The sequence below is a fragment of the Jaculus jaculus genome, chromosome 9 (genome assembly GCF_020740685.1).
Source record: "Jaculus jaculus isolate mJacJac1 chromosome 9, mJacJac1.mat.Y.cur, whole genome shotgun sequence".
NCBI lineage: Eukaryota > Metazoa > Chordata > Mammalia > Rodentia > Dipodidae > Jaculus > Jaculus jaculus.
Window position 1 is genome coordinate 77973270 of NC_059110.1, and position 26983 is coordinate 78000252.

The 26983-nt window shown below is 42.7% G+C and overlaps 1 protein-coding gene across 2 annotated transcripts in view; it reads right to left on the minus strand.

The window, feature by feature from the left end:
• The window catches only part of Zzef1 (zinc finger ZZ-type and EF-hand domain containing 1), a 199177-nt gene that overhangs the window by 127565 nt on the left and 44629 nt on the right, over positions 1–26983 (minus strand). For both annotated transcript variants that reach the window (XM_045159638.1, XM_045159637.1), the window contains exons 9-11: positions 26113–26211; positions 8744–8835; positions 6254–6402 (exon numbers count right to left, since the gene is read on the minus strand). In XM_045159638.1, the coding sequence (XP_045015573.1) occupies positions 6254–6402; positions 8744–8835; positions 26113–26211 (340 nt within the window). The remainder of the gene's footprint in view (positions 1–6253; positions 6403–8743; positions 8836–26112; positions 26212–26983) is intronic.

The following is a 26983-nucleotide window of genomic DNA, read 5'->3' on the forward strand; positions in this document are numbered from 1 at the left end:
AATCTTCTCTTTTCAGATGGCAGTGACCTTGGGATGATTCAGAAGGCATCATGGTGCTGAGAAGAAGTGACAGAGGAGTGCTCGGCACTGAAATATCTCTATCACACCTTCCAAGGCTCAGGGTCTATTGTGGAAGAGGAGGGAGAAAGAATGTAAGAGCCAAAGGAAGAGTAGGACTCCTTACAACATGCTCCTCCAGAAACAAAATGGCCTGGTTATCCATGACCTCACAGTGCCTGACACTACCTACACAAAACCATCATAATAGGAGGAAAAGAGGATGACATCAAAATAAAAGAGAGATTGATTGAGAGGGGGAGGGGATATGATGAAGAGTAGAGTTTCAAAGGGGAAAGTAGGGGGAGGAGGGAATTACCATGGGATATTTTTTATAATCTGGAAGTTGTTAATAAAAAAAAATTGTAAAGAAAAAAAAATAGAGGGGCTGGGGATATAGTTTAGTGGTTAAGGTGCTTTCCTGCATAGCCTAAGGCCCAGGTTTGATTCCCCAGTCCATATAAGCCAGATGCACAATGTGGTGTATGCATCTGGAGTCTGTTTGCAGTGGCTGGAGGCCCTGGCATGCCCATTCTCTCTCTCTCTCTCAAAATAAATTTAAAAATTAAAAATATATATATATTGCCAGGTATAGTGGCAAACACCTTTAATCCCCAGCACTTGGGAAGCAGAGGTAGGAGGACACTGTGAGTTGGAGGCCACCCTGAGACTACAGAGTGAATTCCAGGTCAGCCTGGGCTAGAGCAAGACCCTACCTTAAAAAAAAAAAAAAAAAAAAAAAGGAAACGGAAGAATTTTTTTTTAAATATTTTATTTATTTATTTGTTTGACAGAGAAAGAGAAAAAGAGAGAGAGAGAGAATGGGTATATCAGGGCTTCCGGCCACTGGCCACTGCAAATGAACTCCAGACACATGTGCCCCCTTGTGCATCTGGCTAATGTGGGTTCTGGGGAATCGACCTGGGTCCTTTGGCTTTGCAGGCAAATGCCTTAACCACTAAGCTGTCCTTCCAGCCCAAAAGGAAGAATTTTTTTAAAAAGTATGTATGTGTATAATGGAAGGGGAATTTTAGGAGTAAAGGACATTTGTTCCAATTTATTTAGAGAACTAACACTAAGAACACAAATTAGATCACAAATTCTTCTTCACTTTCTAATTATTCAATGTCTTGATTCTCAGTTTTGTTTGCAGCCATTTGTCAGAGATGCTACTGAAGTAATTCTGACACACACAGGGATTTAGTGTAGATCCTTGCTATCCAAAGTGTGGCCCATGGGCAAGAGTAAAAGCTTTACCAGGGAGCTTGTTAGAAATGAGAGCCTTGGGTCAGGCCTGTAATCCCAGCACTCGGGAGGCAGAGGTAGGAGGACGGCTATGAGTTTGAGGCCAGCCTGGGACTACAGAGTGAGTTTCAGGTTAGCCTGGACTAGAGTGAGACCCTACCTCAAAAAATCAAAAACTCACCAGGTGTGGTGGCACACACCTTTAATCCCAGCACTCAGGAGGCAGAGGTAGGAGGACTGCCATGAGTTCAAGGCCACCCTGAGAACAGAGAGTGAATTCCAGGTCAGCCTGGGCCAGAGTGAGACCCTACCTCGAAAAACCAAAAAAATAAAAAATAAAAAACAGAAAGAAGGGAAGAGCAGAAAGTCTTGGGAATGGAGAGATGATTTACTGGATAAACCATCTGCCACACAGCATAAGAACCTGAGCATGAATAAATCTCCAGCATTCATGTATTAGGTGGGCAATGCAGCCCACTTGTAATCCCAATGCTTGGGAAGCAGAGATGGGAATCCTCAGGACAAGCTAGCTAGACCAGCCAAAGTCGTGAGCTCTGGGTTTCAAATGAGAAAACTTGTCCCAATAAATAAGGTGGAAAGCAATCCAGGAAAACATGTATGTCAACCTCTAGCTTCCACCCATGTATGTACAATGTGCCCAGTTAAAGACTTAGCTGGGCACAGTGGTGCTGTAACCTCAGCACTTGGGTGGCTGAAGTAGAAGAATTAAGGGTTCAAGACCAACTTGGGCTATATAGCAAGATCTTATCTCACAAGAAAAGAAAATAGAGAAAACAAATCAAAGTCTCAGGCCTTCCTTAGAATGATTGAATCAGACCAGTGTTTTCACAAGATCCCCAGGTGATTTATATATGTGCATTACTGCCTAAGTAACTTGTGCTGGATGACATTTAAGAACTTTAGTTAAGACTATTAGCCTATCACCTGAAAAATACAGGAGCATAAATAGCAAGTCAAGAGCTCCACTCCTCATGTTCTAACTTACTAGCGTTAATGATGGGCAACACCATCTAAGGGTCACCAATGACCTCTGTGGCTATGTCTACTATGATCCCTCAACTTATTGATTCCTGGGTAACACTAACACATACCTAGTCACTGTTCTTTTAAACACTTTTCCTCTTCCTGATGATACAGGCCTGGCTTAATTATCTGGTTGAGTTTTTCTATTGTCCCTTAAATCCTGGTGTCACTCTTCAAGATGACTTAAATTCTTTTCCTAGTTCACATGATCTTCCAGAGCCATTTCCTCTATCTCCACATTTGTATGTATGTATGTGGATGTGTGCAGATCAGAGAACAATACTGGGATGCTTGTCCTCTCCTCCCATCATTCTTTAAAAAATTTTTTGTTTATTTTTATTTATTTATTTGAGAGTGACAGACAGATAAATAGAGAAAGAGGCAGATAAGATAGAAAATGGAAGCCGGGCGTGGTGGTACATGCCTTTAATCCCAGCACTGGGGAGGCAGAGGTAGGAGAATTGCCAAGAGTTCAAGGCCACCCTCAGACTACATAGTTAATTCCAGGTCCACCAGGGCCTCCAGCCACTGCAAACGAATTCAAGATGCATGTGCCTCCTATGCATCTGGCTTACATGGGACCTGGGGAATTGAGCCTCAAACCAGGGATCCTTAGGCTTCATAGGCAAGCACTTAACCGCTAAGCCATCTCTCCAGCCCCCATCATTCTTTTATTTAAATTTTTAAAAATATTTATTTGAAAGCAAACAGAGAGGAGACAGAGAGAATTCTGGGTATGCCAGTGCCTCTAGTCACTACAAATGAACTCCAGAAGCATGTACCACTTTGTGCATCTGGCTTACTTGGGAATCACATGGGAGTCCTTAGGCTTTGCAACCAAGAGCCTTAACTGCTAAGCCATCCTTCCAGGCTCCCTATCATTCTTTTTGTTTGTTTGTTTTTTAAAGGTTAGGTCTCACTCCAGCCCAGGCTGACTTCAAACTCACAGCAATCCTTCTACCTTTTTCTCCCAAGTGCTGAGATTAAACGTATGTGCTACCACACCCAGCTAATCTTACCATTAAAAAAAAAAACAACAAAAAAAAAACTTTTAAGCCAGGTGGTGGTGCAGGCCTTTAATACTACTACTCTGGGAGACAGAGGTAGTAGGATTGGTATGAGTTCAAGGCCACCCTAAGACAAAAGAAAAACAAACTAACAAAAACTTTTGAGAGAGAGAAAGAAAATGGCTGTGCTAGGGCCAATACAAACAAATTCCAAATACATGGGCCATATGTATACAGCTTTATGTAGGTACTGAGGAATCAAATCCAGGCTGTCAAGCATTTTTAACTGATGAGCCATCTCTCTAGCCTTTATTATTATTATTACTATTATTTTTTCAAGGCAGGGTCTCGCTCTAGCTCAGGCTGACGTGAAATTCACTATGTAGTCTCAGAGTGGCCTCAAACTCTTGGCAAACCTCATTCCTCTGCCTCTCAAGTGCTGGGATTAAAGGCATGCACTACCACACCCAGCCTTATTGTTGCTTTTTAAATATATATTTATTTATTTGCAAGTAGAGAGAAAGAGAGATTAAAAAAAGACACAGAGAGAGAATGGGTGCACCAGGGCCTCCCTCCAGCCATTGCAAATTCTTCATGCAAATATGCTACTTTTGTTGTTTTTCTTCTACCAAAAAAACTCTTTTATTGACAACTTCCATAAATACATTTGTTTGTTTATTTAGTTAGGTTTTGCTAGATAGGGTCTTGTTCTAGCCCCAGCTGACCTGCAATTCACTATGTAGTCTTAGGCTGGTCTCAAACAAACATTGGTTCTCTTGCCTCTGCCTCTCAGGTGCTGGGATTAAAGGTGTACATCACCATGATCACATCCCTTTCCACCACTCTCCCTTTCCACCACTCTCCCTTTTCCCCTTCCTAAACCTTCCTCCACTGAATCCCTTCTTCTTTCCAATTAGTCTCTCTTCTACTTCATCATTTTATTTTCCTCCTACTACAAAGATCTTGTACTGTCAGCCACTGTCAGGTCACAGAGGAGTGTTCACACTAAATGACACATATCTATCATACCTTCCAAGGCTCAGGGACCATTGCAGAAGAGGTAGTAGAAAGAGTGTAAGAGTCACCAGAAGGGGAGGAATGCTTATAAAACAGTCTTCTACACAAATGTGCCCCTCATTTTCATGACCTCTTGTTTTCATGCTCAGTGTGTACCAGTCTAGCTTAAGATTATCCTGGCTCGGCCTCCCATTGATGTAGGTGCACTAGGATCACAGAAGGGTATGCTACTTTGTGTCTGCCTTAGTGTGGGTGCTGGGGAATCAAACTCAGCCTAGGAGGTTTGCAAGCAGTGCTTTAACTGATGAACCATCATCCTAGCAACAAACCTCATTTCTAACGAACATTTCAATGACTGCCATGTTTGTCCTGCAGCACGAGTATCTCCTCTATGCTGCTGACCTGTCTGTCCTACTGGCTACTAGGACATGTCAAAGACTGTCTAAGGCATCAACTTTAGCAGGACCAACACTGAGCTTCCCCCAAAAGTTGCCTCTCCCTGTGGTATTTTCTATTCCAGAGAAAGACACTATTAAGTTCCCATCTGCCCAAATTCCACACCCAGATTTGGTGCTGCCCAAGCCTTCTTCCTTCTTCTGCTCTCCAGAAAGTTACCCCAGGGTCTGCAGCGTCAGGTCACCTTGCTCCATTTCTGCTCCTACAGTGGCTTTTGTGCTAGTTCAGGTCACACCCACCTTGGTCTTCCCTGGGAACAGTGCCAGCCTCTTCCTACCCTCCTGCTTCTGTGCTTGCTCTCCTCCATCCATGATACCACAGCATACGCTTGAGTAGTTCTAAATCATTTGACTTCTCACCCTGAGACTACAGAGTGAATTCCAGGTCAGCCTGAGCTAGAGTGAGACCCTACCTCAAAAAACAAGCAAAAAACAAAACAAAACATTTGACTTCCCTCTTTCTCCTAAAGTTCCTCTAAGACATGCTCTACCTCTTGTCTGCTAGCCTCTCCCACATGTATAATAAAAATAAAGTTGAAGGCTTGAAACAGAGATGGACACTTTTACTGACCTGTCCTCTCTCAGCTCTTCTGTTCAGTCCACCATCATTTTATTCACAACACACCACCTTCAGTGTGTCATACACTGCCTCTGGGCCCACATGCCTGCTCTCTCTAGTTCTTCAAGCATTCTTTAGAAGTTGTACAGCACCACTCACTGGCTTGGGAGATACTCCCCCATCAGGTGAGGTACCTGCTGCTTGCCTCCAGTGGTTTCTTTCTTCTTTTTAAGATTTTATTTTTATTTATTTATTTATTAGAGACAGAGAGAGGGACAGAGAGAGCGAGAAAGAATGGGCGTGCCAGGGCCTGTAGCCACTGCAAACGAACTCCAGACTCATGTGCATCTGGCTTACATGGGACCTGGAGAATCAAACCTGGGTCCTTAGGCTTCGCAGGCATGCGCCTTAACACCTTAACCGCTAAACCATGTCTCCAGACCTCCAGCGGTTTCTTGCACTGCACTCTTAACACAGTTGACACTGTCTTCTAGCAGGATGTTCTCTATAGTCAGGACTCTGAAATATTTCTCAATGCAAGATCTTCTATGTCTACCAAGCCTGGCATATAATATGCACTTAACAAGTATTTTCAATAAAAGCATGAATAGTAGGAGATGGGATAAGGGCAGAAATATATTTCCTAGTGGTTGATCCCAAATTAAACTCCCCAGCCATTTTGAAGATGTGTGACCCTGGTCACAAAGGCCAAGTAAAAAACCATAAACTAACACCTTTGCATAAGCTGCTAGAAAGTAATGAATGCATGTGGCCCCAGCTGGGCTACTGAAATTTTTTCTATACAGAAAGCAAGTACAGTTCACCAGTAAGAGAACAGATATATTCTTATGTTATGTTCTGTTCCTTACCTGCTTTTTACAAATTGCCTGAGTTCCTGAAGCTTCCATTTGTCATATTTTTCAAACCGCTTAAAATGCTCTTCTGCATGAAATTTATCAGAAGGTGAATTATAGGCAAATACCAACCCACACTGGGCACCAATGCCTCCACGTCGAACCTGGAAACAGAGATCCAATGGAGAACATCAAAGGGGCAATAGTTCTGTGACTATTTTGTTTCCAACTACTATGGTTAAATTCAGTGTTATGTTAAAATCAATGAATGAAAGGATATTCAAGCATTTTAATTCATTTTTAATCTTCCACTAAGAAAGCTGCTTTACAAGAAATGTCTCTTAGCTTTCTTAATCCTGACCATTCAGGGACTTATACCTTAATCACTGTGTCATTGCCCTCTGTAGAGGCTTGCCAGAGTACTAATCCCTATCTATCTATCTATCTATCTATCTATCTATCTATCTATCTATCTACAGACACACACACACACACAAACACACACAATGCATATACACACTCAGTGAAAGCCAATGGTGGGGACCTCTGGAATATAATCTAATTCGTTCTTCTAAATTATCTGTGTATGTGTATGGGTATGTGTGTGCCATGGCACACCTGGGAAGGTCTGAGAGCAGCCTTCAAATATTTGTCTTCTCCTTTCATCTTGCTTGAGGTAGGGTCTCCCTTCATTTTGCCTCTGCATGTGTGCCAGTCTAGCTGGCCCATGAGTTTCCAAATTCTTCTCCTGCCTCCATCTCCCATTGCCATAGGAGTATTGGGATTAGAAATGCATGTGCCATTTTACATCTGGCTTTTTGCTGGTGCTGGGGAATTGAAGTTGGGTCTGCAAACTTACAAACAAATGCCTGTGATTGCTGAGACATCTACTCAACCCTAATCTAATCCACTTTTCAAAAGCAACACAGTCAGCCAGGAATGGTGGCTCCTGCCTATGATCTCAGTACTCAAGAGGCTGAGGCAGGAGGATTGCCATAAGTACCAGGACAGCAAGGACTATAGGGTTAGTTCCAGGGTCAGAGTAAAACCCTGACTCAAAACAAACATACCCCCCCCCACATACACACCAGATAAACAAAAGCAAATAGCAGTGACACTACTTTAAAAGGTTAACAGGAGGGCTGGAGAGATGGCTCAGCAGTTAACGCACTTGCTTTCCAACACCTGATGGCAGGGTTTGAGTCCCCAGTAACTACATAAAAACATAAAAACAGATGCACAAAGTGGAAGATGCATCTGGAGTTCTTTTACAGAGGCAGAAAGCCATAGTGCACCTATACACACACATTCTCTCTCTCTGTTTGTCTTGTTCTGTCTCAAGTAAGCAAAAATTTTAAATGCTTTATTTATTTAAGAAAGAGAAAGATTGAGAGAGGTAGACAGAGACAGAATGGGCATGTCAGGGCCTCTAGCCACTGCCAACGAATGACACATGTGCCACCTTGTGCATCTGGCTTTACATGGGTAGTGAGGAATCAAACCTGAGTCCTTTTGCTTTGCAGGCAAGCGCCTTCATCAATAAGCCATCTCTTCAGCCCAACAAATATTATTTTTTTTAAAGGTAGCAGGAGCCGGGTGTGATGGTGCATGCCTTTAATCCCAGCACTCGAGAGGCAGACGTAGGCAGATTGCTGTGAGTTCAAGGTTAGCTTGAGACTACATAGTGAATTCCAGGCCAACCTGGTCCAGAGCAAGATCCTAAGTCGAAGAAACACACATACACATACACACACAACAATGTGTGCTGGAGAGATTGCATAGTGGTTAAGTGCTTGCCTGTGAAGCCTAAGGACCCAGGTTCGAGGCTTGATTCCCCAGGACACACATAATGCACAAGGTGGCACATGCATCTGGAGTTTGTTTGCAGTGGCTGGAGGCACTGGTGTACCCATTCTCTCTTTCTCTCTCTCTGCCTCTTTCTCTCTCTGTCTGTTGCTCCTCAAATAAATAAATAATAAACAAAAAAATAATATAAAAACATCTTGCAAGTGTGGTGGCTCAGGCTTTAACATAAAAAGTAACAGAAGGGGATTATGATCAAAATACATTATGTACATATATGAAAATTATCAATGAGAAGTGTTGCTAAATGTTTGTTTTCTTGAACTCAGCATGATGAAATAAACATCAATTCATTTCAGTCTTCACCTTCATAGGCAGAATAGTTAGGTATGTCAGGGGTCCAGGAAGAAAGCTTACTAAATACTGACATAAGCAAGTGCTTTACACTATGTTAAAAAAAAAAAAAGAAAAAAGAAAAAGAAAGGTAGCAGGAACTGCGGTGATAATGGCTTAGCAGTTAAGGCGCTTGCCTGTGAAGCCTAAAGATACAAGTTTGATTCCCTAGGACCCAAGTAAGCCAGATGCACAAGGTAGCACATGTGTCTGGATATTGTTTGCAATAGCCAGTGGCCCTGGGGTGTCCATTTTCTCTCTCTCTCAAACAAATAAATAAATATTTTTTAAAGGTAGCATTAAAATTACCATAATTCTGATCTGTGTAACTTGGAACGCAGAGTCAGTTCCTGTTGAAAAAATAGTGCTTGCTCTGTTTTTTCCAGTTTCTGTAAGAAAACCTAAGAAAAGAAAAAATAAGAGTTAGGATGATACTTTATAGCCCTAAGATCTAAGGTTAACAAAAACAAGGAGTGTCTAGCCTAGTTGGCACTTTTTATGATAATTAGAAAAAAAGATAGCCCTGTGGGCAGATATGACCATCCCCCCCCCCCCCAAAGCACTAGTCTAAGCACTTCCCACTCAGGGACATCCTCCTCAGCAGCATAGGCAGCCCTACACTGAAACAGCAATAAAGAAATCAAACACACGCTGGAAGTATGGCTTAGCAGTTAAAGTGCTTGCCAGCAAAGGACCCAGATTCAATCCCCCAGTACCCATGTAAAGCCAGATGCACAAGGTGACACATGTGTCTGGAATTCATTTGCAGTGGGTGGAGGCCCTGATATACTCATTCTCTTTATGTGCCCCCTTCAAATAAATGAAAATAAAATGTAAAAAGAAATCAAACTGCCGGGCGTGATGGCGCATGCCTTTAATCCCAGCACTTGGGAGGCAGAGATAGGATTGCTAAGAGTTCGAGGCCACCCTGAGACTATATAGTGAATTCCAAGTCAGCCTGGACCAGAGTGAAAATCTACCTTGAAAAAAAAAGAAAGAAATCAAACACAGGGGTTGGAAAGATGGCTAAGGTGCTCGCCTGCAAAGACTAAAGACCCAAGTTTGATCACCCAGTACCCACATAAAGCCAGATGCACAAAGCTGCATGTTCCCATTCTCCCTCTCTCTCTCTCTCTCTCTCTCTCCCTCAACCCCCCAAACTCTCCCAGGTATGGTGGTGCATGCCTTTAATCTCAGAACTTGGGAGGCAGAGGAAGGAGGATCACTGATGTGAATTCAAGTCCAGCCTGAGACTACATAATGAAAAATTTCAGGTACACCTGCTCTAGAGCTAGACCCTACCTTGAAAAACAAACAAAACAAAACAGTGCTGAGTACTCCTGTCACTTCTTCCCAGCACCATGATGCCTTCTGAGTCATCCCAAGGTCATTGCCATCTGAAAAGAGAACATTCTCTACCAAAAGTTAGAGTAGCATTAATATATAAGTATGAACATTAAAAGAAGTGCTTACTGGGCAGTTTGGTAAGAATAATATATACATATAGCCAGATAGCAGCAGACATTACACCTCTAGGGCTCATGACTACCCTGGTTTTAGTTTTTCGGTATCAGGGATATATTCCCTCCCAAAGAGCAGGCCTCCAGTCCAATTAGAGGGCAATTGGTTTCCACCAAGACAGACGTGCCACTATTTACACCTGTTGGCATATTTGGCCTGGCTGGCAAAATATAAGGCTTGCAGTGTCCACTGCAGAGTACCTTCACTGGTGATTTCTCTCTCTCCCATTGAACTATAAGCAGTGTGGCTTTTTCCAGCTTTCTGTCAGCTGGTCTACATGGAGGAGGTTATCAGCCCAGTTCCAGCAGGATTTTTCAGTGGTCTTGCAGCCCAAGTATGTGGAGTCTTCAATAATAGGGTCTTACCATCTATTCCTGATGGGAAACCAAGGGCCTCGGCAATGGCCTATAATGTTTTGGGGGCATCAGGGAGCTCCCTGGCCAACAACTCACTGGAAGGTATCCCATTCCTGGCACTGAAAAGTTTCTAGTAACAATCTACTGTTCCGGAGTATTCCATTGTCCAAAAAAATAGGTTTCCATATGATTTATTTCTATCCTCTTAGATTTTGGTTAGCCTTCCCTTGACCTTTCTTTTAATCACTCTCTTCTTGTGACCTCACTTGGGCCTTTTCGCCCCCATTAACCTAGTCTTCTACTTATATATATACAATACCAGTAACATCATATGAAGAAAGCACCCCTTCCCTTCCTTACTCTTCCCTTTATAGCTCTTTTTTAGCTTACTGACCTTTGCTACTGAGTTTTCTTCGTACTCACACAGAAGTCCAATCATCTGTAGCTAGGACCCACCTATTAGAGAGATCATGCCACGCTTGGCTTTCTGGGCCTGGGTTACCTCACTCAGTATAATCCTATCCAGATCCATCCATTTCCCTGCAAATTTCATAACTTCATTTTTCATTACCGCTGAGTAGAACTCCACTGTATAAATGTGCCATATCTTCATTATCCACTCATCAGTTGAGGGACATTTAGGCTGGTTCCATTTCCAAGCTATTGTAAATTGAGTGGCAATAAACATGGTTGAGCAAGTATCTCTAAGATAATGAGATGAGTCCTTCGGATATATGCCTAGGAGTACTATAACTGGGTCATATGGTAGATCAACTTTCAGCTGTCTAGGAAACCTCCACACTTATTTCCACAATGGCTGGACCAGACTGCATTCCCACCAACAGTGTAGAAGGATTCCTCTTTTTCCACATCCTCACCAGCATTTATGGTCATTTGTTTTCATGATGGTGGCCAATCTGACAGGAGTGAGATGCAATCTCAACATAGTTTTAATCTGTATTTCCCTGATGACTAGGGATGTAGAACATTTTTTTTAGATGCTTATATGCCATCCATATTTCTTCTTTTGAGAACTCTCTGTTTAGTTCCATAGCCCATTGTTTGATTTATTATTTAATTTTTTGAGTTATTTGTATATCCTAGATATTAATCCTCTATCAGAAGCATAGCTGGCAAAGATTGTTTCCCATCCTGTAGGTTGCCTCTTTGCTTTATTCACAGTATCCTTTGCCATACAAAATCTTTGTAATTTCATGAGGTTCCATAAGAAGAAATACAGATGGCATATAAGCATCTAAAAGAATGAAAAAGTGAAAAGGCCCAAAGTGAGGTCAGGGGAAGAGATTGAGTAAAGGAAAGGTGAGGGAGGGCTAGTCAAAATCTAAGATGATATAAATAAATTATATGGAATCCTACTTTTATGGACAATGGAACACTCATGAGCCATAGATTGTTCCTAGAAAATGTTCAGTGCCAGGGATGGGATATCTTCCAGTGAGTTGTTGGCCTGAGAGGACCCTGATGCCCCCAAAACATTATAGGCCATTGCCGAGGACCTTGGTTTCTCACCAGGAGTAGATGGTAAGACCCTATTGCTGAAGACTCCACATACCTGGGCTGCAAGGCCACTGAGAAATCCTGCTGTAACTGAGCTCTTCCATGTAGACAAGCTGACAGAATGCTGGAAGAAGCCATTCTGCATGTAGTTCAATGGGAGAAAGAGAAATCACCAGTGAAGATACTCAACAACGGACACTGCAAGTCTTATATTTTGCCAGCCAGGCCAAATGAGCCAAGGGGTGCAATAGTGGCACATCTGTCATGGTGGAAACCAACTGCCCTCTAATTGGACTGGAGGTCCGCTCCATGGGATGGAATACAACCCTGATACTGAAAACTTTAAAAAGGGGTAGTCATGAGCCCTAGGGGTATAATGTCTGCTGCTGCCTGGCTAAATGCATATACTATGCTTATCAAACTGCCCAGTAAGCACTTCTCTTAATGTTCATACCCTTATATTTATGCTTCTCTCACTTTTGGTAGAGAATGTTCTCTTTTCAGATGGCAGTGACCTTGGGATGACTCAGAAGGCACATTGGTGCTGGAAGTGACAGAGGAGTGCTCAGTAGTGTAATATCTCTATCATACCTTCCAAGGCTCAGGGTCTAATGTGGAAGAGGTGGCAGAAAGAATGTAAGAGCTAAAGGAAGGGCAGGACCCCTTACAATGTGCTCCCCACAGAAACAAAATGGCCTGGATATCCATGACCTCACAGTACCTGACACTACCTACACAAGACCATCATAAGTGGAGGAAAGGATTATAATATCAAAATAAGAGACTAATTGAGATGGAGAGGGGATATGATGTAGAATGGAGTTTCAAAGGGGAAAGTGGGAGAAGAGAGGGTATTATCATGGGATATTTTTTATAATCATGGAAGTTGTTAAAATTAAAATAAAGAAACAAACAAAAAAAAAAAAAAGAAAGGCAAATCAGACCATCCATCAGATTTAACATATAGTTTATCCTGATATGGAAGGTGCAATTAGCACTTCTGACTCAAGCCTATATCTGACTCAAGCCTGACCTGGTGTAATCCCAGTTACCTTTTGGGATGATTTTGATCTCAGTTATGCTGTGCTCCTGCTTGGGTACCTCTTTGGTATGCTGTGGGTTCAAGTAGGCTGGGTGGGTCACCGGTGCTGGGTGCTATGAGCTCCCTTCCCCTGGTCTCTGGTGTTTGCTGGCAACTGCGGAGGGGGAGGGGGAGGGGAGGCTGTAGACGGTGGTTCTAGTTCTCCCACTGGTCCATGTGATCATCTACCTCATGATCTGCTCCTGCATTGTTTACTGCGGTTCTCCCTTCATGTTTCTTGAGTTTGCGAAGAGCTCTGGTGCGAGTGGAAAATCCCCTCACCCGGCTTTTCCTGCAGCCCTGTGGACCTGCTGCTATAGCTACTTCTTCCTGCCTATGTGGGCTCTAGATGTCTCGTACTTCTCTGCTGTCGTTGGTAATTTCTTAGATACCTCACTTTTTAGTAGAACTATATTTTGCTGGGGTTTTTTCTTTGGCTTTTCCTCCCCTAGTCTGCTTTGTCATGGTTCCTACACCACCATCTTAAATGGAAGTCTACTTTGTAGATTTTTGTGAGTGGTGAGCTATAAGGATCTACATTTGTTCTTCTACATGCAAATATGCAGTTTTCCAAGCATCATTTGCTGAAATGGCCCTTCCCCCGATGTGTGTTTGTGGTCTCTTTATGAAAATCAGGTGGCTATAGTCACATGGATTTCTCTCTTGCAGCTGTCAGTACTTTCTTTGTTCTGTGCATTTAGTGTTTTGGTCATGTGATATAGGGAATTACTTTTTGGTTCTGTTTATTTGGTGTTCTACATATCTCTTGTAGCTGGACATTTAATATATAATTTTAATTTAGTTTTTTTACTTTTTAAAAAAAACATTTTAGGGCTGGAGAGATGGCTTAGCGGTTAAGCGCTTGCCTGTGAAGCCTAAGGACCCCGGTTCGAGGCTCGGTTCCCCAGGTCCCACGTTAGCCAGATGCACAAGGAGGCGCATGTGTCTGGAGTTCGTTTGCAGTGGCTGGAAGCCCTGGCGCGCCCATTCTCTCTCTCTCCCTCTATCTGTCTTTCTCTCTGTGTCTGACGCTCTCAAATAAATAAAAAAAAAAAAAAAAATTTTACTCTTTTTAAAAAAAAAATTATTTGGGGCTAGAGAAATGGCTTAGTGATTAAGGCACGTGCCTGCATAGCCAAAGACCCAGATTCGATTCCCCAGGACCCATGTACGGCAGATACACAAGGAGTCACATGCACCTGGAGTTCATTTACAAGGGCTCAAGGCCCTGGTGTGCCCATTCTCTCTCTCTCTCTTAAATAAATAAAATAAATATTTTCAAATTTTTATTTGCGTGGGGGAGGAGGAAGGAACGAAGGAAGGGAGAAAGGGACCAGATGTAGCAGTGCACACCTTTAATCCTAGCACTTGGGAGTCAGAGGCAGGAGGATTGCAGTGAGTTTGAGGCCACCTTGAGACTACACAGTAAATTGCAGGTCAGCCTGGGGTAGAGCAAAACCCTACCTTGGGAAAAATAAAAAGTTCATGAGGGTTTCTTGCAAATGCAAGTGAAACTACAGATGCACGTTCCACTTTGTGTATCTGGTTTTACATTGGTAATGGGGGAATTGAATGAACCTGAGCTGGCAGACCTAGCAAGCAAGTGCCTTTAACCTCCAAGCCACCTTTCCAGCTCACTGGCTTTCTTTTTTGAAGAAAATTCTTTTGACATTCACTTAGGTGCTTATTTGTTTCATTCTAGCTCAGGCTGACCTTGAACTCACTGTGTCGTCCAGGTTGACTCTGAATTTCATGACAAACTTGTACCTCAGCCTCCTGAATGCTGAGATTAAATGCATATGCCACTGTACCTGGATTTCTTTTATAATTTTATTAAAAATATTTTCTATAAATGGATGGACCTGGAAAGTATTATACTAAGTCAGGTAACCCAGGCCCAGAAAGCCAAGCGCCACATGTTCTCTCTCATATGGGGATCCTAGCTACAGATGACTGGGCTTCTGTGTGAGAATGAAAATACTTAGGAGCAGAGGCCAGTAAGTTGAAAAGGAGACATAAAGGGTGGAGAAAGGAAGGGAGGAGGATACTTAATAGGTTGATATTGTATATATGTAATTACAATGATTGTAATGGGGAGGTAATATGATTGAGAATGGAATTTCAAACGGGAAAGTGTGGGGGTGGGGAGGGAGGGAATTACCATGGGATATATTTTATAATCATGGAAAATGTTAATAAAAATTAAAAAAAAAAAAGTCCAAAAAAAAAAATATTTTCTATGTCATTGACCTGAAGTTCTCCTTCATGCATGGGTCACAATTTGGACATTTTGTCTTTTCAAGGTTTCTCACATTTCTCTCTTCCATTCATGTTTTTTACAGATAAAAAAAAAAAATATTTATTTATTTGAGAGAAAGAGGCAGATAGAGAATGGGCACGCCAGGGCCTCTAGCCATTGCAAATGAACTCCAGACGGCATAAACCATCTTGTACATCTGGCTTACATGGGTACTGGGGACTTGAACCTGGGTACTTAGGCTTCGCAGGCAAGCACCTTAAGTGCTAAGTCATCTCTCCGCCCACCATTCATGTTTTCTAAACTTGTGTATGTTGGGGCGGGGGAATGTGGAAGTCACAGGTTGATGTCAAGTGTCTTCCTCTAGCACTCTCCGCTTTATTTATTAAGGCAGAGTCTCTTGGTTGAACCCAAAGTCCACTAATTGGGCTAGTCTAGTTAGCCAGTTGCCCTGAAAATCTATTGTCTTACTTCCCCAGATGGAATTATAGACAGGCCTCCATACCCAACCAGCCTTTGTTTGGGTCCTAGGGATCCAAACTCTTGTACTTAGGCAGGCTTAGCAAACACTTTATCCACTAAGCCACCTTTCCAGGACCCCATATGTTTTTGGTGCGTTTTTTTATTTTTGGTTTGTTTGTTTTGAGGTAGGGTCTCCTTTAGTAGCCCAGGCTGAACTGGAATTCACTATGTAATTTCATGGTGGCCTCAACTCACAGCAATCCTCCTACCTCTCCCTCCCAAATACTGGAATTAAAGGCATGTGCTACCACGTCTGGCATGGCCTGATATTCTGTCTTCCACTTGACCTATTCTACTGGAAGCTTTCCAAGGAGCTTTTTGTTTGATTTACTATATTCTTCATTTCCAGCTTTATTGCAACTTGAGTTTTCTTCAGGATTTCCAGTTCCTTACTAAGATCCATTTGCTGATTTGACTTCCTCATTTCATCTAGTTGTTTGTGCTCTCTTGATATTCACTTAGATGCTTATTTGCTTCATTTCTGAATTTATTCAGGATCTTATTCATGCATTTATACCTGTTTTCTTTGAGTTCTTTGTAATTATTTATAATCATTCTTTTAAAAATTTTTAAAAAATATTAATTAGAGAGAGAGGCATATATAGACAGAGGATGGGCACACCAAATGAACTGCAAATGAACTCTAGATGTATGCACTACCCTGTGCATCTGGCTTATGTGGGAACTAGGAACTGAACTGGGTTCTTAGGCTTTGTAGGCAAATGCCTTAACTGCTAAGCCATATCTCCAGCTCTATAATCATTATTTTGGGTTCTTGGTCTGGAGTTTCTAGGAAGCTCTCATGAAGACCTCTGCTATAGGTTTGCTATTTCCTGGGGGAGATATATTGGCTCAGTTTATTGAGATTCATCTATCTGGAGAGAACATGCTGGTCAGGTCTTTCTGGCACTTCTAGGTTAAATGAGTACTTGGAACAGTGCTTGATGTGTCTGTGTTCACTGGTCATTGCTCTGCTTTGTGGTGCTTGGACTTTAGTCTTGGAGGTACTTGATTCTCCTTCATAGGTGGGGTAGGTGAGGTGGACTGAATTCAATTGCAGCTGTGCTCAAACTTATACTTGGGGTCCTAGCCCAAATGGGTTATCACTGGTGTCACCATGGTGGGGGCAAAGAGAAATGTAGAAGGGTTTCTGGATGCTGGCACTCAGTTCTAGTCCATGCAAGGACAAGAACTCCTGAGGAGAGTCCAAGTTCTGAAACTTGAGCACTGGACACAATCATAATGTCAAGTCACGTATTTCCACATGGGATGAAGGGCAGAGGGTTCCTAATGGAAGTTCAAGTGGTAGAACTTACATGTTCTAGTCCCAATCAGGTCAGGATCACAACAGCTTGTGTGGGCCCGCACAGGATGAAGGGGAGAAAATTCCTAAAGGGAATCTAGGAGCTGGAATTTATGAATGCTGGTCCAAAACAATGATTTATGAGATTAAATCTATGTAAGACAATGTGTAAAATTTGTTACTCAAATCAAGAAAATCAATCCAAATGAGCCTTTTCTAATTTATGAACAGATGCTATAACATGGTATGAGTGCATCAAATAGAACTGTACGTATAGCTTAAGAAGACACATTGCCAGAAAAGCATACAATTCTAACAGCAGTACAAAAAAATAAATCGCCAACTTCTCCTTTCCTGAAGGCCTAGTTAATATATTTGTTGGTTGGGCTGGAGAGATGGCTTAGCGGTTAAGCGCTTTCCTGTGAAGCCTAAGGACCCTGGTTCGAGGCTCGGTTCCCCAGGTCCCACGTTAGCCAGATGCACAAGGGGGCTCACGTGTCTGGAGTTCATTTTCAGAGGCTGGAAGCCCTGGTGCACCCATTCTCTCTCTCTCCCTCTATCTGTCTTTCTCTCTGTGTCTGTCGCTCTCAAGTAAATAAATAAATAATTAAAAAAATTAATATATATATATATATATATATATATATATATATTTGTTGGGATTTACTATAAAAGGGAATAATAACATTTTTTAAAGTTTTAAAAAAGGTTTTCTATTCATGTTTTATTTATTTGAGAGCGACAGACACAGAGAGAAAGGCAAAGAAAGAGAGAGAGAGAAAGGGTGTGCCAGGACCTCCAGCCACTGCAAACGAACTCCAGACACATGTGCCCCCTTGTGCATCTGGCTAACGTGGGTCCTGGGATAATGAGCCTCGAACCGGGGTCCTTAGGCGTCACAGGCAAGCGCTTAACCACTAAGCCATCTCTCCAGCCCAGTAATAATAATATTTTTAAGGAAGTAATCTATTATCACCAGGCGTGGTGGTGCACGCCTTTAATCCCAGCACTCGGGAGGAAGGCAGAGGTAGGAGGATCGCCATGAGTTCAAGGCCACCCTGAGACTACAGAGTTAATTCCAGGTCAGCCTGGACCAGAGTGAGACCCTACCTCGAAAAACAAAACAAAAAAAAAAAGAAGTAATCCTTTATAAAGGCTGAAATACTACCTATAAGTGCTTAATTAGTAAGTTTAGTCTAAAAATTACGGATGCAGGGCTGAAGAGATGGTTTAGTGGTTAAGCGCTTGTCTGTGAAGCCAAAGGACCAGGATTTGATTTCCCAGGAACTACATAAGCCAGATGTACAAGGTGGCACTTGCGTCTGGAGTTCGTTTATAGTGGTTCAAGACCATGGTGTACCTATTCTCTCCCTCTTTCTCTATTTGTCTCTTTCACTCTCTTTAATAAGTAAAATAAAATTTACATTTAAAAAAGTAACTAAAGCAGCCAGGTGTGGTGGCACATGCTGCTAATCCCAGCTTGGGAGGTAGAAGTAGGAGGATCACAGTGAATTTGAGGCCACCCTGAGACTACATAGTGAATTCCTGGTCAGCCTGGGCTAGTATGAGATCCTACCTTGGAAAGCCAAAAGTAAATAAATATATATATAAATATATAAACTAAAGCACTCATTTTTTTGTTTGTTTTTTCGAGATAGGGTCTTGCTCTCTAGGCCAGACTGACCTGGAATTCACTATGTAGTCTCAGTCAGAGTGACCTCAAACTCACCTATTTTTGCCTCCTGAGTGCTGGGATTAAAGGAGTATACCACCATGCCCAGCCTGAAGCAATCATTTTTTGTATTTGCATGTGTGTATGCAAGCATGTAGGTACGTGTATGTGGAAATCAGAGGTTAACATCACTGTCTTCCTCAGTTGTGACTCACTTTATTTTTTGAGACTAGATCTCTCACAGATCCTTGAATTCACAGATTCAGCTAGATAAGCAAGCCAGCAAACCTCAGGATTCTCCCCAGACCTGAGATTCCAGGTACATACCACCACACACTGCTTTTATTTATTTATTTTGGTTTTTCGTGGTAGGGTCTCACTCTAGCCCAGGCTGAGCTGGAATTCACTATGTAGTCTCAGGCTGGCCCTGAACTCACGGCGATCCCCCTACCTCTGCATCCTGAGTGCTAGGATTAAAGGTTTGCATCACCATGCCCGATTCACACATTGCTTTAATAAGTAAAGTCAGGCCCTCCTGCTTGCACACCAAGCACTTTGTACAGCCATGTCCACAGCTGCTAAAGCAATGATTTAAGTCACAAAAATTACAGGCTCTTTAATTTTTATTCTTTTTGATTTCTGAGACAAGGTCTTACTCTGTAGTCCAGGCTGGTCTTGGCTTATGGCCATCCTCCTGTCTAGCCCTCCCAAGTGCTGGGAGTATAGGTATGAACCACCATGCCCTTCCGTGAGAGACTCCTTTTAAATAATACTGCCAGGCTGGAGAGATGGCTTAATGGTTAAGGTACTTGCCTGCGAAGCCTAAGAACTCAGGTTCGATTCCCGAGAGCACATGTGTCAGATACACATGCATCTGGAGTTCATTTGCAGTGGCTAGAGGCCCTGGTGTGCCCATTCTCTCTCTCCAATAATTAAATAAATTAAATAACACTGCCATCAGACAGATACAAATTTACAGGTCTTTTTAATGTTAAAGAAAAAATATTCTTAAATAAAGCCCTTGTGTTTTCCTTTCTTGTTAATAAACAGCTTGTTTCATTTTGGTTTGTTTTTGGTTTTCTTTGAGACAGGGTATGACTATGTAGCCCAGGATCTTGTTCAACTGCCAAGACCCCTGCTTTAGCCTGTCAAGTGCTGAGATTACAACTGTGTACCACCTAATCCAGCTAGTTGTAATATCTTAAATCTATAGTTGACACCCTATTCCCTAGTCAGCAAGTTTAATCTCTTAGAGTAACTTCATTCATTTAAAGGACTTCATAAGTCTACCCCTTCAGTTCCTACTGGTTATCCTCTAAGACCCCAGCCTAAGTGGCAGTGGCTTCCATTCAGGAGGTCAATGTCAGCATTCCTCTTTGGGCATTCTAGAAGGGGCTCCCATTAAAGTTCTTGCACCTCTGTAAAGGAAAGGCCAAAGCCACTTATCCAAACCCAGCACCTTTGACTGTGAGGACATGCCTTTTGGTTTAGCTCACCAGGCTCATTTGCTCTAGCAGATCAGTAGACCCATATAGGGGCCCAGTTTCCAGAGACAGTGAGAACTGTGCAAGGAGTGCCCAAGAGAAACTGAGGGCCACATCCTGCTCTCTAAACAAAAATAACAAATCCGCCAGGCATGGTGATACATGCCTTTAATCCCAGCACTTGGGAGACAGAGGTAGGAAGATCGCTATGAGTTCAAAGCTAGCTTAGGACTAGAGTCAGTTCCAGGTCAGCCTGGGATACAGAGAGACCCTACCTCAAACCAACCAAACAAACAAATGAAAACAACAACCAAAAAAAGAAAATCCAAGACTGGGGAGATGGCTTGTAGGCAAAGGGCATGCTGTGCAGGCACAGGGATCTGACTTCAGATTCCTAGTTATCCATGTAAAATGCTGGGCATGGTGGCATGTACCTGTAATTCCAGCACTAGAGAGACAGAGACAGGGAACCCTTAGGGCTTGACTGGTTAGCCAGATGAGCTGGTGAGTTTCAGGTTCAGTGAGAGATCCTGTCTCAAAGAATAAGGGGGAGTAATTGAGGAAGATTCAACATTGACCTCTGGCCTCCATGCATATGGGCATACTTGTTCAAGTATACTCAGACATACATGCCCACACACATGCATACACATATGCATTTAGAGCACACATAGGTGAGCAAAAACTAAGTAACCCTATAGGTGTGGTAGCTCATGCCTGTAATTCCAAGTTGGGAGGCTAATATAGAAAAATTGCTGTGAGTTCAAGGCCAGTCTAGGCTACAATAATGAGTTCCAGGTAAGCCTGGGCTATGAGACCCTCTCTTAAAAAAAAAAAAATTGGTCATAGCTTAATTTTTATTTATTTTCAGTTTAAAAAACATTTTAATTTATTTGAGAGAAAGAGGGAAGGTGGGGGGAGGGAGCGAGAGAGAGAATAGGCATGCCAGGGCCTGCAGCCACTGCAAACACACACCAGATGCATGCACCACCTTGTGCATCTGGCTTACGTGGGTTCTGGGGAATCGAACCAACGTCCTTTGGCTTTGCATGCAAGCATCTTAACTGCTAACCCATCTCTACAACCCATATTTTCACTTTTTAATTATTTATTTGCAAGCAGAGAGAGAATGGACATGTCAGGGCTTCCTGCCACTGCAAACAAATTGCAGATGCATGTACTACTTTGTGTATCTGTATTATGTGGGCACTGAGGAATCAAACCTGGGTTGTCAGGTAACGAGCACCTTCAACAATTGCGTCATCCCTCCAGTCCCACCCCACCCCACCCCAAGCTCAATTTTTATTTTTAAAATATTTTATTTATTTGTTTATTTGAGAATGGGCACGCCAAAGCCTCTACCCACTACAAATAAATTCCAGATGAATGTGCCACCTTGTGCATCTGGCTTATGTGGGTACTGGGGAATCAATCCTGGGTCCTTAGGCTTTTTATTCTTAACATAGAAGTTTGAACAAATACATAGGTAAGAGATTCATTGTGAGTTCAAAGTCAGCTTCAGACTACATGGTGAATTGCAGGTCAGCCTGAGCTAGAGTGAGAGCCTACCCCGAAAAATAAAAAACAACAACAAAAAAATTATTTGGGGTTGGAGAGATGGCTTAGAGCCCAGCTCAATTTTTAAAATCCACCCATTCAAGGGAGTGGAGAACAAGAAGGAGAAGCAGGTGGTGAAGAACACAGGTATAACAGCAGTATTCTAATTAGGCACAACAGGTAGCAAATGTCTTATAGATGAACAAAATCTGAGCAGGATTCCCAGGTTCAGAACACTGTTAAGTCAGGTGTGGTGGAGCCACCCGCCCAAAGTCACTCCATTCCAGATAAGCTGGGCGAATGTCATGGCAGCTTTCTCTTCCCTCCCCACCAAAAGTCAAAGACACTTTGCCAAAGACCCAATGTATTTTCCTTTCACTCTAAAGAACTGGATTTTTTTTGGGGGGGGTGGGGGGAGGAGGTAAGGTCTCATTTTAATACAGGCTGACCTGGAATTCACTATGTAGTCTCAGGCTGACCTTGAACTCATGGCGATTCTCCTGCCTTTGCCTCCCGAGTGCTGGGATTAAAGGAGTGCACCACCATGCCTGGATGGAATTTTTTGTTTGTTTGTTTTTTCGAGGCAGAGTCTCACTCTAGCTCAGGCTGACCTGGAATTCACTATGTAGTCTCAGGGTGGCCTCAAACTCACAGCAATCCTCCTGCTTCTGCCTCCCCAGTGCTGGGATTAAAGATGTGCGCCACCACACCCAGCTTGGCTAGAATTTTTGTCTCTGTAGCATGTGCAGGAAGAGGAAGGAAGATCATGAGATGGGGCTAGCCTAGGCAACACATCAAGACCCTGTTTCAAAACAAAACCCAAAAGTCCACATCCTTCCGTCAGAAGACTCTAACTCCATATGCTACAGAGGGGGGGGAAAAAAAAACCTTAACTCTTCAAAGTGAAGGAAAAATGCAGAGGGTCTTTGGCAAAATGATACTGAATTTGCTGAGGGAGGGGCCAAGAGCTGCCATTAGCTGGAGAGATGGGTCAGTGGGTAGGAACACTTGCCATTGAAGCATGTGGGCCTGATTCCCCTGGGTTCTATTCTCTGGCACCCATGTAAACAGCTGGTTGTGGTCATATCTGTAACCCCAGTTCGGGGAGTGAAGACAGAAGAATTACTAGGGCTTACTGGTCAGCCAGTCTGACAAAAAATGGCAGCTCCAAGTTCAGTGAAATTCATCTCAAGGAAACATATGGATAAGCAATAGACATGTGACATTTCCTCTGGCTTCTGCATGAACACACATAGGACACATGCACCTGTCTACACATTACACACCACACATACTACTCCTAAACACACACTCACATAGCAAAAACAAAAAGCTGCCATCATCCCTCCTAATTCTATCAGCTTTGGGTGGCATGTAAGTCAATGGCCTGCCAGGCCTTCAGTATGGTAGAAGGTGGATGCAGTGAAGGAAATCTCTCTGCAAAGGCGAGCTGTTCAGTGTAGGGGATTCGCAGGAAAGAAACAACCAGTTGAGGGACCCAAAAGCCACATCTGTAAGGGGGAAAAGCCCATCCTTGGCTGGATACCAAGAACTTGTTCTCCTTATAATTTATGCTAAGGGGAAAATGCCAAGATGCTTCCTGGGCACTCCAATAGCATTAAGAAAAACAGAAATATCAAGATGTTGTGAACTAATGTTGAACTCTATTTCCCTTGCTCCCTAGATGTTTTACAGGAAAAGTGAAAGTCATTCCTTGATGCTGTTAGGTAAACTCTGCTAATAAAGGCTGACCAGACGATGGGATTGCAACTCCTTTCTGCAATCCCCTATGGCCACTCAGTTTCACCTGAATGAATCTGAGTCATTATTTCATGCCAAGACAGTTCAGAGAAGACTATAAAGTGTACTGTCTGGTACAAGTCCATTGCATAAGAGGACGCCAAGGAGAGGAGATGCTCATGATGTCTCAGGGGCTTTACCTCACTGGTGTTCAGAATGAATAGAGGAAACAGGACAGAAAAGACAACACTGACAAGGCATGGTGATTACAGGCTCTGAGGAAGGCTTAGGTAAAATTCAACCCAAACAGGAAGACCAGGTCCTTCAGTGTTTTAGTTATATCCTCTACTGAATAAACAAGACTCAAAGCAGAATAGAGACTGAAAAGGGACACATGTAGATGAGCACCATGATGGATGAGGAAAAGGCTCACAAGCATCCCTGTAAGGGAAAAAGAGCCTACAGCACAATGACGCACATACCAACAGCTATTACGTTGGCACTGGTGTGAAGGATTCTTCCCAACACAGCAAAAACCAGACCAGCTGTAATGTTCTTCATTTTTTTCTAAATAATTTAACTTATTTATTTATTTATTTATGAGAGAGAGAGAGAAAGAGGCAGGCAGAGAGAGGGCCTCCAGCCACTACGAACAAACTCCAGAAGCATGTGCCACCTTATGTATCTGGCTTATGTGGGTCCTGGAGAATTTAACCTGGGCCCTATGGTTTGCAGGCAGATGCCTTAATAACTAAGTCATGTCTCTAGCCCCCACTTTTTTGTTTTTCATGGTAGGGTCTCACTCTAACACAGGCTCACCTGGAATTCACTATGTAACTATGTAGTTCTAGGGTGACCTAGAACTCTCAGTGATCCTCCTACCTCTGCCTCCCAAATGCTGGGATTAAAGGCATGTGCCACCATGTCCAGCATATTGTGTGTGTGTGTGTGCGTGTGTACATACACACATATATATAACTTAATATATATGTATGTATTAGGTTTTATATATTTATTTATTTTTTTCAAGGCAGGGTCTCACTCTAGCCCAGACTGACCTGGAATTCATTATGTAGTCTCAGGGTGGCCTCAAACTCACAGTAATCCTCCTACCTTGGCTTTCCAAGTGCTGAGATTAAAGGCATGCGCCACCACATCCAGCTCTAATGTTTTATTTATTTATTTTATTTGAGAAAGAGGCAGTAGAGAGAGGAAGAGAATGGGCACACCAGGGCCTTCAGCCACTGCAAACAAATTCCAGAAGCATGTGCCACCTTGTGCATCTGATTTATATGGGTCCTGGGGACTTTAACCTCGATCCTTTGGCTTTGCAGGCAAGTGCCTTAACCTCTAAGCCATCCCTCCAGCCCTATTATTTATTTACTTATTTATTTGAGAGAGAAAGAGGCAAAGAGAAAGAGAAAGAATGGATGCACAAGGGCCTTTTAGCCACTGCAAATGAACTCTAGGCACATGTGCTGCCTTGTGCATTTGACTGATGTGGGTACTGGGGAGTCAAACCTGGGTGCTTAGGTTTTGCAGGCAAGAGTCTTAACCGCTAAGCCATCTGTCCAGCCCTTTTTTATGAGACAGAATGTACAAGAGGGGGAAGGGGAAGAGAACTGGTGCACCAGAGCCTCCAGCCACTGCAATCAAACTCCAGATGTGTGAGCCACCTTGTGCACCTGTCTGTTCTTCGTTTTTGTGTATAATGTGCATGTGTGTGTTCAGGCACATGTGTGTGCATGATGGGTGAGCACATATGTACATCATGCACATGTATGTTTGTCCATGTCAAGGCCCAAGGAAAACTTTGGGCATTATCTTCAGGAGCACTGTCCATCTCTGTTTGCAACAGAGAAGTCATTGGCCTACAGCTCACAATTAACCAGGCTAAACTAGCTAGCCAGTAAGCTCCAAGGATGCTCCTGTCTCCATATCTGGCATTTTATGTAGTTGCTGGGGATCAAACTCAGATCCCCATGCTGATAAGAGAAGCACTTTATCCACTGTGCCAACCAACGCCATCTCCCCAGCCATGGCTACAATGTTCTTAAAGATATTCTCAGTGGTATGGTGCTACTGACCCAGCAATACTCTGAGTTATTACAACAGTGGAACAATCTAAACTTAAAATCTAAAATCTAAACAATCTAAACACAGACTTTTGTTGTTGTTGTTGTTTGAGGTACGGTCTCACTCTAGCTCAGGCTGATCTGGAATTTAATATGTAGTCTCAGGGTGGCCTCAAACTCTCAGAGATCCTCCTACCTCTGCCTCCCAAGTCCTGGGATTAAAGGCATGTGCCACCACACCCAGCTCTTTTACTTCAATTTTAAATGTCTTCAGGCTCCAATATATGTAAATTATAATAGTCATTACCATCTTGACATCTTGACAGATTACAGCTGTACCAGAGAAAGGTCTTTAGGACGTACTGCCAATCTGAGAAGAAGACTAGTGTCTTTGGTTACTCACATTTGTATTCCTAGCATTTGGGAGGCTGAGGCAGGAGAACTGCCTCAAGTTTAGATGCCTAGGCTACAGAGTGATACTCTGTCTCAAAACAATAGCAAAAGACCAACATGTGAAAATTTACATGGCCACAGTGTGACATTAACATACCTGTCCACTGGGCACACTAGCAATGGATGACCCACCACTCACCATCCCTTGTCCATGGCTCCACAAGAAGGTTTTCAGGTCCTGACTTATCTTCTTTCCCTTTGACATCACAAGCCTGAAGAGTCAACTGGAGTGGTTTACCTAAAGAAAGAGGACAGGGCAAACCATAAGCTAGCTCTGTAAAAGAATGAAACCTAGCAGATATATGAGTAGTAATGCAGGACTGACATCCACCCAGGTTGCTAACTAAAAGTTTACCAGCTTACAAGGTAAAACAGGGCAGTTATATTAGGCAAAAATTAACACTACCCTCTGAGCTCTCCTGAAAAAGAAAAGATACAGCCAATGTTCTTGAGTGAGTCCAAAGAGGCCTCCAGAATGATCACTGTTTAGAATCAAAGCATTAGAACATATAGATTAATACCACAGCTTCAACATATTGGGGAGGGGGTGGAATTCCTAAGACACTGTTTTGAAGTCAGTAATCAGTTTTATTGGAACTGCATTTAAATATATGTTTTATATCTTATTTCTTTAAAATACCTCCAAACAAATTTTCAAAGTCTTAAGAATAACAAAAGTTAATTTTTGCTATGATGATCTGAAAACTATTTTTCAAATAATGTAATTAATATCCACTAGCCTGTATAATAGCTCAGAACTAGATCACTGGTAGTAATGTACAGCCTTCTAGCATTCCTCCCCTATCCAATTTGGTTCCTTGTCCTCACAACCACTAATCTAAATAGCAAACATTCCTGAAAAATACTTCAGCTTCTAGATACTTCTTACCCAACCATGCCTGCTCCAGGCCCCTAGCTCTTCAAGAAGAAACTTAGGGCTGGAGAGATGGCTTAGCAGTTAAGGCACTTACCTGCGAAGCCTAAGGACTCATGTTTGGCTCTCCACGTCC